This window comes from Rhinoderma darwinii, chromosome 13 (assembly GCF_050947455.1).
Source record: "Rhinoderma darwinii isolate aRhiDar2 chromosome 13, aRhiDar2.hap1, whole genome shotgun sequence".
Classification (NCBI taxonomy): Eukaryota; Metazoa; Chordata; class Amphibia; order Anura; family Rhinodermatidae; genus Rhinoderma; species Rhinoderma darwinii.
The window spans coordinates 27,771,755-27,785,223 of record NC_134699.1 but is presented as its reverse complement, the minus strand read 5'-3'; the positions used below and the strand labels follow the sequence as shown (position 1 = coordinate 27,785,223).

Sequence of the window (13,469 nt, the reverse complement as noted above, 5' to 3'; positions counted from 1 at the left end):
TTGACGAGCCGTCATTTTAAGCGCCGTATTTTGACAGCGACGCGTAAAATGACAGCTCGTCTGCACAGAACATCGTAAGACCCATTGCAAGCAATGGGCAGATGTTTGCCGTCGTATTGGAGCCGTCTTTTCAGGCGTAATTCGTGGCGTAAAACTCCTCCATTACGTCTGAAAAGTGGTCGTGTGCACATACCCTAATCCTCTTTTCCATGCGGTTATGCTGAGTACCCACAGGTCAGATACGCTGCACAAAATTATGCCGCTTATCCAACCAAGAAATCGCATGGAATTCCGCCAAAAAAACACACCAAATTGTGGTGCAAATTTTTGAGCGGAATGTCCGCTGTGGGAAACAGTGCAGGAAAACAAGCTCATACTTACCCCCGGAATGGTCATAGCGACGTGTCCCTCTGTTCTGAGCGCAGCCCGGCCTCCTGGGATGACACTGCAGCAGTCACATGGGATGAAATGTCATCCCAGGAGACCGGGCTGCGCTCAGAACAGAGGGACACGTCAATGACAACGGCCTGGCTAGAAGTATGAGCTTTTTCTTTTTAATTTTAAACAAAAAAAGTTGCAACATTTGCTATTTGTTGTGGGTTTCACCTCCCTAGTGAATTCAATAGAGAAAATCTGCAGCATAAGGCTATGTTCACACGGAGTATTTTGGGGGAGGAATATCTGCCTCAAAATTCCGTTTGGAACTTTGAGGCAGATATTCCTCTCCCTGCACGCCGATTTTCGCGGCAATTATCGCGCCGTTTTTCGCCCGCGGCCATTGAGCGCCGCGGGCTTAAACAGCGAGATATATGCTTTCTCCTGCCTCCCATTGAAGTCAATGGGAGGTCAGAGGCGGAAGCGCCCGAAGATAGGGCAAGTCGCTTCTTTTTCCCGCGAGGCAGTTTTATTGCTCGCGGGAAAAAGACGCCGACGCCTCCCATTGAAATCAATGGGAGGCGTTCTCGGGCCGTTTCTGCCGAGTTTTGCGACGCGGTTTCCGCGTCAAAAAACTCGGCAAAATACCCCGTGTGAACATAGCCAAAGGCTGGATTCACACGAACGTTGCGTTTTTGCGCGCGTGAAAAACGCGCCGTTTCGGTTGCGTTGGAGTTGCGTGTGGCATCCGTTTGGGCAGCGTGATAGCGTATTTAACGCGCGTATGGCATGCGTTTTTTACGCGCGTCAAAACAACGGAGGGTAGAGTAATGGAGAGGGCAGCCTACAAAAAGACACCTTCTCCAACACCTGCTTGCTGTGAGCACATGTTCGCATCAAGATTTCACGTTCCCTCACACTTTGGCCCGTGTTTGTTGTTTTTGGGTGGTTTTACAGGTTAAAAAACTACTATTGCTGCAGATGTCAGTTTAAACTGTGCGCATGTGCTCAGAAAGTGAAAAGCCACTTCCTGGTGTGTAGTTGTTTTGTCTAGTCTGCTCAACTCATTTACATAAACTTAACAAGTGTTGCGTGAAAAACACTGTGCGTACGGAGGTGCTTCCGTGTGCCCTGCGTTGTTTTCACGCACCCATTGACTTCAATGGGTGCGTGATGCGTTGAAAACGCTGAATCAACGGACATGTCGTGCCTTTTTGGCAACGGAGCAACGCTGCGCAAAAACCACGCACATGTCTGCACGGCCCCATAGACTAATATAGGTGCGTTGCACGCGCGTATTTTACGTTTGTCTGAATAAAGCCTAAACTTAAATGTTGCAGATTTAATATCTGCACCGCAGGTCAATTTCCGAATGTTTTCTCTGGAGGTTTTTTTTTTGCAGTGTGTGGGTTAAATTTATTCAAATCTCATCCACTTTGCTGCTGCTGTAAATGCTGCAGAATTTCTTCACAGAATTCCGGTGCAGAAGGGCCAAAAGTCTACACCAAACCGTGTCTGATTTGGTGCATATTTTCAGACGGATTTGTCACTGCGAAGAGGGAAATAAAAAAAGAAAACCACACCTCCCCTGGCACTTCTGTAGCAACATGTCGCTGCGCCCATTGGCTGAGGTTTCGTCTCACGTGACGCCGCAGCGGTTTTGCTGTTAAATTGCTATTTCGCCACAAAATGCTACATTTGCCATTTGTTGCGGATTTTCCCCTTCTCTACTGAATGAAATGGGAAAATCTGCAAGAAATGTGCCAATGTCCATTTATGCTGCGGATTGAAGGAGCAATTTCTGCCTGGAATTTTCCTGCAGCGCGTGCACAAGATCTGTTATATCTTATCCACTTTGATGCTACAGTAATACGCTAAAGATTTTCCACATGCAAATCCAGACGGAAAATCCACAGCAATTACGGAACACAGCCTGAAGAGGGTGAAATCCGCAGTGAACATCCAGAACAGAACGACCATGTTGTAGATTTGAAAATCCGCAGCACAATCGGATTTCCATGCAGAAAATATTCAGCAGCATGCGGATGAGATTTTTTTAACTCTAATCTACTTGCCTGCACTAATCTTACACTTCAGATTTTCTGCATGGAAATTCGGACACAAAATCCACAACTAATCCAATTCAAGAAACATAAAATGCACAAACCTGTAAATACAGCGTATGGCCAATGTATATAATGGCTGCATCACAAATGTATTGACGTTCTAATGTCTTCTAGGTAAACTTTCCAAACCATCAGTGCACGTAGCTTAAATGCTATGGCTACCTTTGGTTTTTTTCTTAACTATATGTATTTTTGTATACAAACCCCTTTTGTAATATACTTTTATTAAAAATTTTGCTCCATTTCAGTTCTGCGTCTTCTGTGTGCCCACTGTCCACTGCAGAACGCCATTCTCAGACAAATCCTTCAGTGAGCTGGACTGACGGCTCGTCTGACATTGGCTCCTGTGTCTCTGACACCTCATCTAAGCCACTTACACTGATAAAATCAAAGGTGAATATTAGGGTTCATGCACACATCCTTGTATGCGGCCCTAAAAAACGGACTGCATATAGACGGCTTCCGTGTGTGGTCGGCTTTTTTTTTTTTTCAACGGACCATTGACTAGAATGGGCAACAGAGATCCACAAAGACTAACAGCAATAGGACCTGCCCTGAATTTTTGCAAATCGGCACACAAATGCGTGCATGGCCTCAAAGAAATTAATGGGTCAGTGTGCGATGCGTTAAAATAACAGATAGCACACTGCAGAAATTAACTAATGTGTGAATGAGCCCTTAGGCTTAGACACGGTGTCAGAGGCACAGGAGCCGCAGTCAGTTGAGCCGTCAGTCCAGCACACTGACTAATTCAGCTGACAGCAGCCTTCTGCAGCTTCTATGTACACCAAGGAATATAAACAGGATAAATGTCACATGTCTGTAGCAGCCTGGGAAAAGCTTCTATACAGACCTTGTCAGTATTAAAATGGCCTTGCCCTTTGTTGGATACGTGTACACTAGGGTTTTCTCTTTTGCTGTCAAGATTTGCTTTTTTATTTCTTTAAAAAAAGACCGGTTAGCTCTCCTGACTAACAATTCTGCAGCATCTTTTCTTAGAACTATGCATTGTGCCATTCCTCTGTTATTCCTCCTGGAAATGTATTAATAAATTGATAACTGGGTGTTACCATCCCCTGGTCAATCGGGCATGTCCTTACATTCTGACTGTTCAATCAATGTCGTCAATTGATTCATACATTTCCAGGAGGAAAACCAGAAGAACTGCACAAAAGATGTTCCAGAAATATTTTTAAGAAATAGGGATGAGTAAAGAAAAGAAGGATGAATGTAGTTGCTGCCGTTTTGCATTTACTTCCCCTCATCACTGCTGTTGTGCTGTACAATGAATAGAAAACTCATCTCCTGGTTTCTTTCCCTCCCGTCATTTGAGGGGGAAACGCTTACGTGCACAGGGCCGGATTCTGCTTGAGCTGACGGCAGCTGATCATTTCCAGTAACATATGTTATGTATGCAAGTTACTTATTATCCAAGAGCAGATGACGGTGTGTAATGACGCAAAAAATTACTTTATCAGTGCAAATTAACCCGATCATTGCTGAGTGAAATTGGGTCAGGAAGAAATCAGGGAAATTTTTTTATAGTTAGGACTTCTAATATAAGGGTTCAGCTTATAATGAGACCCAACAGAACTTCATAGGGAAAAGGAACAAGTCTATGCTACCTATGCCCGGGACACCGCATGGAAAAGATACAGCCTTTATTAAGTGTCATGTTCCTTATCTCCAGACACGACGGCTGTCCTAAGTATTGAACCTTTAGGGCAGATTCCATGGAGGTTATGGGAGGACATAGCTGTAATGTCCTATAATACTGCTTACCTTGATGGCGTCCCTGCGCTTCTGCTCAGCTTGTGTGTGGGCACGCCTGCGCCGGTCCTTGTAGGCATCCTTGATGTTCACCTGCCGGTAATCACTGTCCTCGTCATCTGAGGTTGGGGAACAAGTATTGTCGATCATGCAGCGGGCTAAGGGGTTGAGGGGACACACACATAGATGGCATTGTCACCCTAGAGGAAGTTTCATGTCATTTTGCTATATCCCAATTTTTTAAAAGACAACTATGTTATTTGCAAGGTTCCATTCCGCACGATACAAGGACCGCAGCACAACAAGGCAGCATTTATGGTGACAATAAAAATTTGCCTCATTGGTTATTACACAAAAGAAAACAAACAAAAATGACGCATACAATGGCACGGTTGTTTCTCCAATGACCAGAGAATAAAATCTTTGATAATAATTTAAAATAATGTATTAGACGTCTCATTTCATGGCATATAAACCTTCATCAGACCCGAGGAGACGCCTATGATGAGGTCAGGATCAGGCCGATAAGTTGGACTATTTATTACAGGTAAGGCCCTGTTCACATCACGTTTGCTACTTTCCGTTTGTCATTCTGTTCCTCTGACGGAACAGATGAACAGAAAGACCAAACGGAAGGCAAACTTGATGTGAACAGGGCCTTAAGTTACAGCCTATTTTGGAGGATAAAAAATAACCAATAAGACAGACAGGCAGGTCGGGGAGAAGCAAATACCAACCACTTTTAGCTTAAAGGGGTTTTCCAGCTTCTGACAACTGATGACCTATCCACCAGATAGGACATCAGTACATGATTTGCGGAGGTCCGACACCTGAACCCCGCACAGATCAGCTGGTCCGCTGCCTCCGTGCACAGGACCGTACAAGCCGGAAGCAGTTTGCTCCGGCCACGGAATAGCGGCCGAGCTGCAGTTCTGCTCCTACTTAAGTGAATAGGAGCGGACCTCCAGTTCTGCAGCACAGCCGCTATGCTATGTACGGAGCCACCTGCTTCGAGGCTCTGTACATAGCATTATGTGCCACAACATCCGGTGCATGCCGGCCACCGGAGCGGCTTATCGGTGCGGGGTCCGGCTGTCGGACCAGCTCCGATGACATACTGATGACCTATCCGGTGGATAGGTCATCAGTTGTCAGAAGGTGGACAACCCCTTTAAAGGGATAGTCCCTTCAATCTCTTCCCAGCATGAAGACATCTTTGTTGATCATTGAGTGTCAGGTTTCTCCAGCCCTTTACTGTGGTGCACGCGTCACACTCCAAAAAAAAAAGCTCACAACTCCTCATAAGGAAGCCACCCCGGCAATCAGCTGACCACTGTAGGTTTGTTTGCTGAAACTTGGGGCACCACACAACAAATTTTGACTACAGGAAATAGTGCCCCTTACAGTGAACGGTCGACCATATAATTCACAGTTGCATTAGGTCTGCCGGAGGAGGAATAGCCGATTATATAGAAGCTTTCCACTCTGGCTCATAGGGAGACGTATGGGTTCCTTTTTCCATATGCCGTAATGGCATAAGGAAAGGGGTTGCCCAGATGGGACAGAGGTTTTAAAAGGGAACTCCCAATGATTTGATTAGAGAACCAGTGCCTCAATACAGATGGTTACACTTATGCTGTTACTTTAATGTTACCGGTCAGGGCTATTTGCACCCCCATTGATCAGGCAGAGAGGGATCCCCTCATAGTCCATGCAGACAACGGTGTGACCACCTGCCAACTGGTGGCACAAAACATCCACAGACAGACTGCAACAGTATCAAATATCAACATCAGTGCAACCATCTACTACCCAGCTGGTAGAATTTGACGCAACGCATTTGAATGGTTCAAATAATGAACTTTCACAATTTACCCCCAAGAAAATAAAATGAGGAAATAGAAACAAAAGAGAGAAATAGATTAAGAGCTGGGGAATTAAAGGTGAACTTACCGGTGTTCGGCACGGAGGAGGCACTGGTAGAGCCGATGCTGTTCGCTCTGGACACTATGCTTCCTTTTCGATCCATGGTATGACCTATAATGAGGAAACAATCAGCCTCTGCCCGAGCTTGAACATTCAGCCAACACGACAAATAGAAATGACATTTCTGCATGACGCTAAACAAGGACGTTCAATTACATTGCTGCCGGTATATATCACCAGTCTTATAATAATGGTTTCCCCAGATCCGTCCCTATACTATGCGCTCCTGTTTAAAAGCAGCAGAATATGGGGACAGGTCCACTCCACTATTAGCCCAAGTGGCACCAAAATATCGTACCTAACAAATACAGCAGACTGATAGAGCGCGCACACCCTGCCCCGCTCACCTCAGACGGCTGCCGTGTATCTGCGTGTATACACAGCGGCCATCAATGAAGAGGGGGGTGAAGGGGGGGCTCCCATAATGAATACAGCAGACACAGAACTAGGAGACCGCTGTATTCGTTGTTAGCCAAACAGGATCATTTATTTTTTGTGCCGTTTGGGCGAATTGTCCCTATTTGTCCCTATACTATGCTGCCCTTAAACAGCAGAGAATCTTAAGAGGACAGATCCGCTTAAGAAGTCTTACAAATAAAATGCATAAACACTATATGCCCTTAAGTAATAAATGACAAAATATAGAAGACAGCACATCTGAATGTAATGTACACAGTTAAGAATTGATGTTATATATAGTGTTAAAGAGACTGTCAGAGACTTTAAAAAGGCTGCTGGATATGCTACAAAATAAAATAAAATATACAATACTCTCCTTCTACATCCCCCACAGCTCCAATGGCCCCCACTAGTCTTTCTTTACTATACTGCAGCCAGCCACGGATCACCATAGGGGCGTTTGGGACGGTTGCCCGGGGGTAGGGGAGGGGGTATTTAAAGAATAAAAGCACATCACAGTTTTGTCACGTTTTTTGCCGTGGCAAAGACTACGAGAAAACGGCTTTGTATATGACCTCAGGGGCGCATGGGGGTTCAGTTTCCCGAGTTACTGTGGGGTTACTTTTTATGAAAAAGTCAATTGGACACGTTATAAAAGTCACAGGAATGGAGATCATGAAGAATGAACAAGTACAAGTCCCAGCGTAGAGGTGCCCACATATGTGAAAATAGGGAGTTAGGCCTGATTTACACGAGCGTGTGCGTTTTGCGCACGCAAAAAATGCGGCATTTTGCATGCGCAAAAGGCACTTAATAGCTGCGTGTGTCATCAGTGTATGATGCGCGGCTGCGTGATTTTCTCGCAGCCGCCATCATTATGACACTCCGTTTGGATGTTTGTAAACAGAAAAGCACGTGGTGCTTTTCTGTTTACATTCAGAGTTTGACAGCTGTTGCGCGAATCACGCAGTTCGCACGGAAGTGCTTCTGTGCGGCATGCGTGGTTTTCACGCACCCATTGACTTCAATGGGTGCGCGATGCCGAACAGCGCACAAAGAACGGACATGTCGTGAGTTTTACGCAACGCACTCGCGCTGAGCAAAACTCACGCACTGTCTGCACTACCCCATAGAGTAATATAGGTGCGTACGACACGCGTGAAAAGCATGCGCGTATATTACGCTCGTGTAAATGATGCCTTAAGGAAACATAATTTTGCTAAAAATGTTCTCCCTGTCATTGACATCAGGAGACGGCTAGCTGTCAGAAATAAACCAATGGGCTTTATTACATGGCTAAATGACATTAAAGAGGACCGGCCACCTCTCCTGACATGTCTGTTTTAGTAAATAATTGTATTCTCCGTGAAATAACAATTCTGGAACATCTTTTCTCAGAACTCTACGTCGTGCCGTTCCTCTGTTATTCCTCATAGAAAAGTATAAATAAATTGACAACTGGGCGTTACCAGTTGGGGGTGTGTCTCTACACATTCTGACACTGTCCAATCAGTGCTGACAGACTGTGTAGGAACACACCCCTTTGACAAGGGGAATGATAACACCCAGTTGTGAATTTATTCATTTCATTTCTAGCAGGAATAACAGAGGAACGGCACAACGTAGAGTTCTAAGAAAAGATGCTTCAGAATTATTATTTCATGAGGAATACAAGTATTTACTAAAATGGACTTGTCAGGAGAGGTGAGGAATCCTCTTTAACAAAAAGAATAATTAATGGGTGGAGGGGGAGGGGTCTCCATTATTGTGTAATCAGCATTTATTAAAGGGACAGTCTGGTTTTATTTTATATGCAATCAGGCTACAGGTCAGTTCACACCTGCATTATGAGAATCGGCAGCTGGCGACAAATCACACGTGGAATCTGGCGCTAATAAACAAGAACCATTGCTACAACACGGATGCCGAGTCTTACCTGTTTCCACAACATTATCATTGAATGACGGGTCAGACTAAAAAGAAGAAATCTGTATTAACACAGAAATGCTCGGACCTCTTCCCTTTCTATCCTGTTCAAAGTATAACTCAGGAAAAAAAATGAAAATCCAGATTTACGAGGCCCCGGTCACATTTGGGGCCAGTGTTTGACTACAGAATGCCATCTTTAAAAGTCACATATGTGTCGACGATTCACAGTGAGCATGCAGAAATGAAGGGGAAGCAATGTACGAGGGCTGCGGCCCCTTCAAACCAGCCGATCACGGGTGCCCTGGGAGTTGGACACCGACCAATCACATATTGATGACCTATTCTGAGGCTGGGCCATCAATATTTTTGGAACTGGGCAGTCCCTTTAAAGGGCAATAGAAAACTTTGGGATCTTTTTTGTCTTAAAAATACAGTTTGTAATTTACATTTTTTTTATTTTTAAATACTTTTTAAATAATATTTAGCAAATCTCATGCCCACTGCCGAAAATACACGCACCTTAGCTGTGCGGAAAGGGTTCTGCGGTGCGTTTTTCAATTCCGCAGCATGTAAATTTATGCTGCGTGTTCTCCTGAAAACAGTCTGTCTTTTCAGATGTAAAAGACAGTTCTCGTGTGCACATACCCTAAGGCTGGGTTCACACGACCTATTTTCAGACGTAAACGCGGCGTATTATGCCTCGTTTTACGTCTGAAAATAGGGCTACAATACGTCGGCAAACATCTGCCCATTCATTTGAATGGGTTTGCCGACGTACTGTGCAGACGACCTGTCATTTACGCGTCGTCGTTTGACAGCTGTCAAACGACGACGCGTAAAAATACAGCCTCGTCAAAAGAAGCGCAGGACACTTCTTTGGACGTTTTTGGAGCTGTTTTCTCATAGACTCCAATGAAAACAGCTCCAAAAACTGACGTAAAAAACGCCGCGAAAACGCAGCGAAGAACGCCGCGAAAAATGCGAATTGCTCAAAAAACGTCTGAAAATCAGGGGCTGTTTTCCCTTGAAAACAGCTCTGTATTTTCAGACGTTTTTGGTCACTACGTGTGCACATACCCTAAGGGCTCTTCCACATGCTGCGCAATTGCCATGTTTTTTCCCGGCCGGAATTTCGGACGACAACAACGCAGCAGAATACAGTAGCAGCATAGTAAATGAGATTTAACAAATCTCATCCACACACTGCGTAAAAATTCAGAGCAGAAATTGACTCGTAGTGCGTATTTTTCGGACCGCAGCGTCAATTCCTGCTGAGGAAAGTGGCCAGAATTGCTGCGTTGTGAAAAACGCAGCAAAATACCCGTTGTGAGTGGACAAGCCCTAAAGGTGGATTCACAAATGGCAGATTTTGTTACAGAAATGTATGCGACTGAAGATCTGTTTCATTCATATGAATGGAACGGGCAGAAATCCACGCACCCGCTGCAGAAACAGCCCCACGCAGATGAATGAAACGGATTTTCAGTCTCAGTCATTTCTGAAACAAAATTTGCCGGATTTACACGAGCGTGTGCGTTTTGCGCACGCAAAAAACGCGGCGTTTTGCGCATGCAAAAGGCACTTAACAGCTTCGTGTGTCAGCCGCGTATGATGTGTGGCTGCGTGATTTTCGTATATTGCTGGAGGGAATGTCTAGTCACTGTCTAAACACTTAAGTAACGTTAATATGTCAGTATAAGACAGTGCATAGTGAATAATGCAGTGTCACTATGCGCTGACTAAATGAATGGAGAGGAGTGCATGATGCTGATTGGTCAGCGTCATGCACTCCTCTGTACAACGCCCACATGGTCTAAAGTAAAAACACGCCCACTTGGGCATTAAGAAAGCTCATTAGCATAAATCTAAAATCACTCCTAACGTGGTAAAAATAGATCATTTTTCTAAATAAAAGGCAGTACGGTCACCTACATTACAGCGCCGATCTCCATATGTAGGTGATAGGGCACTTATAACGTGGTGACAGAGCCTCTTTAAGGCCTTCCTTTAGATATCGCTTCTGTTTCTGGTTTTCGCTTATAAAATACATACAAAATCTGCAATGTTTGAACAAGGATTAACTGTGAGCAAAAACTGAAATGTCCACATCTCCCAGATCTACACAATTTACTGGCTGTATGGAAGCAATGACACTGTGACGCATCACTATGTAGAAAGAAGCGCCAGGCAGTGCTGAGAACAGCGGCACCTCTACGCCATGTCACATCTGAAGAGTAAACTTGAGCGGGTAGGAGGGCACTTCATTTTTTGTAGTATGATCTCCCTACAACTAATATAAACTGAATTGAAAACTGACAACACTTTCCATCATTTTTTTTATTTATTTTTATCTATTACCCAAAAAAGAAATAAATATTGAGACGAAACAGACGATCAGTCTGAACACAAAGATTACAAATCGGTCATAAATGGTCTAAAAAAAAAACAAAACATAGAGAAAAAAAATGTGATTGCAAGTAAACCCATCGTGCATAGAATAAGGCGCTGTTCACACTGGCTACATGGCTTGTTTATAACGGAGCCATGACACTGTGACGGAGCCAACAAATTCTGACAGATCCCATTGACTTATAATGGGGTCCATTGGCTTCCAGCACCTTTGACGGCACCAATATCTCTTCAGATTGCGCTATATTTGCTGTCAAAACATGATGCATAACCGGGAAACTTCCTGTTATTTGTATAGCGCCAACATATTACGCAGCTTCGTATGCAGCTTGTGCGTTTATTAAAAACATGATGTCCCATAGATTTTCCTAACAATTTAAAGGCTTTTCCATTGATCGTACCCGGTCGTGTTGGTGGCGGTCATCGATACGCGCGCTTATTATCGTATAGGGCGATACATCATGGTAAATAATATCTTATGTGCAATACTTGATATCAGTAACACCAGGATTTATTGCTACGATTGTCTATGGCACAATATAGGGGAAGGCAGGGGATATAACGCCGCTGAGGAGACGTGACATGTAACGGAGGGGGATATGCGCACCGTACCAGTACTACATCTCCGTTGTGGCCTGTGCCCCGTGCCCTACGTCCCAGGCCCGTCCTCGTACCGCCGCTACTCTCCTAGGGCCTTGCACCTCTAACCATCCCCGGTCTATCCTACCCCGCCCTCCTTACTTTGATCCACGAGTCCTCGGGAGATGCGGTCCCTGCTGCTTCCGACATCCTGCCCCGGCACACACAACATAACAAGGCCGCAGAAGCGACGTGATCAAGTGCGCCCTCTGCTGGGCGGAGAGTGTAGGACAGACCGAGGAAGCACAGGCCTGACCCCTGAGCTGTCATCGCGATTATCCAAAATTTAGACGGACAACAACTTTAACCCCCCACCACCCCTGTACAGACGTTTCCCATAACTATGAAATAGAAACAGCAGGTCCATAACATTGTAGGTCACTAATGCCCCCATAACAATGTTCTAGCCACAGATGCCTCCATAACACTGTTATAACAAAGAACTCCCTGAACAATCCGCCAGCCACAGAATCCTCATAACAATGCTAGCCACACAACTCCCATAAGAATGTTACAGCCATAAACGCCCCCATAACACTGCTATCCACAAAATGTGTCAGCCACTGATACCCCATAACACTGCTAGCCACAGAACTCCCATAACAATGTGCCAGCTACTGCTGTGCCAGTCACTGGTGCGAGTCAGCAATACATACCTCCATGACAATGTGACAGCCACAGAAACTACAGCATCAATGTATCAGCAGCCAGTGCCTCCACAACACTGCCTTAACACTGCTCCCATAATACTGAATGCCATATGCATGCATTATAATTGCTAATTTTAGCAGCTGTGATTTGCTGAAGACCATCTTGGTCAAGGGGTCTGCCACGTGTCTGCTTCTGGCCAGTGCCGGCCTTAGGATAGATGGCGCCCTGAGCGAAATTTCCTTTCAGCTCCCCACCCTATCAGAAAAAAATTCCCCATAAAAAAGTATAATGCCTCCACACTGTATAATGCCATTTTTAGTGCCCCCCCCACACAGTATAATGCCCCCTAGTGCCCCCTACACAGTATAAAGTCCCCTAAGTGCACCCCACATAGTATATTACCCCCACACAGTATAATGCCCCTTTAGTGCCCCCCATACAGTATAATGCCCCCATAGCTGCCCCATACAGTATAATAATAATATTTAATAATATAATATATTATAACTCCTTTAAGGACACAGTATTTTGTCCTCAAAGTGTGCCCACACAGTATAATGCCCACCCACAGCAAAATGTCCCCCAATTGCCACACGCATTATATTGCTCCCTGTAGTGTCCCTACACAGTATAATGTTCCCTTAGTGGCCCACACGCAGTATAATGCCCCCTTTAGTGCCCCCACACAGTATAATGACCCCCTTTAGTGCCCACACACATTATAATGTCCTCCAATTACCCCACACAGTATAATGCCCCCTTTAGTGCCCACCCACAGAATAATGTCCCCTTTGGTGCCCCACTCTGTATAATGCCTTTTTTAGTGCCCACCCACAGTATAATGTCTCCCAATTGCAACCACAGTATAATGCCCCTTTTAGTGTCCACACAGCATAATGTCCCCTTTAGTACCCCTATAAAATATAACACCCACTTATGCCACCCCACACACAATATAATGCCGACCACCTTATGCCCCCATTATCACACAGTACAGTATATAATTATGCCCTGCCAACCCCACACAGTATACATCCCCCTTATGTTATATAATGGCCCCTTATGCCCCCCACTGTGCCAATGTTAATATGGATATATAATGGCTACCTTATGCCATGCAGGCAGCCTAGAGACCAAAAAAACGAGTGGTGGTTGATTGTACTCACCGCTCGTCCTGGTCAATCT

General features: G+C 44.9%; 1 protein-coding gene across 4 annotated transcripts in view; it reads right to left on the bottom strand.

The window, feature by feature from the left end:
• Window positions 1-13,469, bottom strand: part of MLX (MAX dimerization protein MLX) — a 20,179-nt gene extending 6,710 nt beyond the window's left edge. The window contains exons 1-4 of one of the 4 annotated variants that reach the window (XM_075845863.1): window positions 13,451-13,469; window positions 8,593-8,629; window positions 6,225-6,308; window positions 4,284-4,429 (exon numbers count right to left, since the gene is read on the bottom strand). In XM_075845863.1, the coding sequence (XP_075701978.1) occupies window positions 4,284-4,429; window positions 6,225-6,300 (222 nt within the window). In that variant the 5' untranslated portion in view covers window positions 6,301-6,308; window positions 8,593-8,629; window positions 13,451-13,469. Of the gene's footprint in view, window positions 1-4,283; window positions 4,430-6,224; window positions 6,309-8,592; window positions 8,630-11,735; window positions 11,860-13,450 lie in introns of those variants that run through there. The other 3 variants (XM_075845860.1, XM_075845862.1, XM_075845861.1) reach the window with 3 other exon arrangements.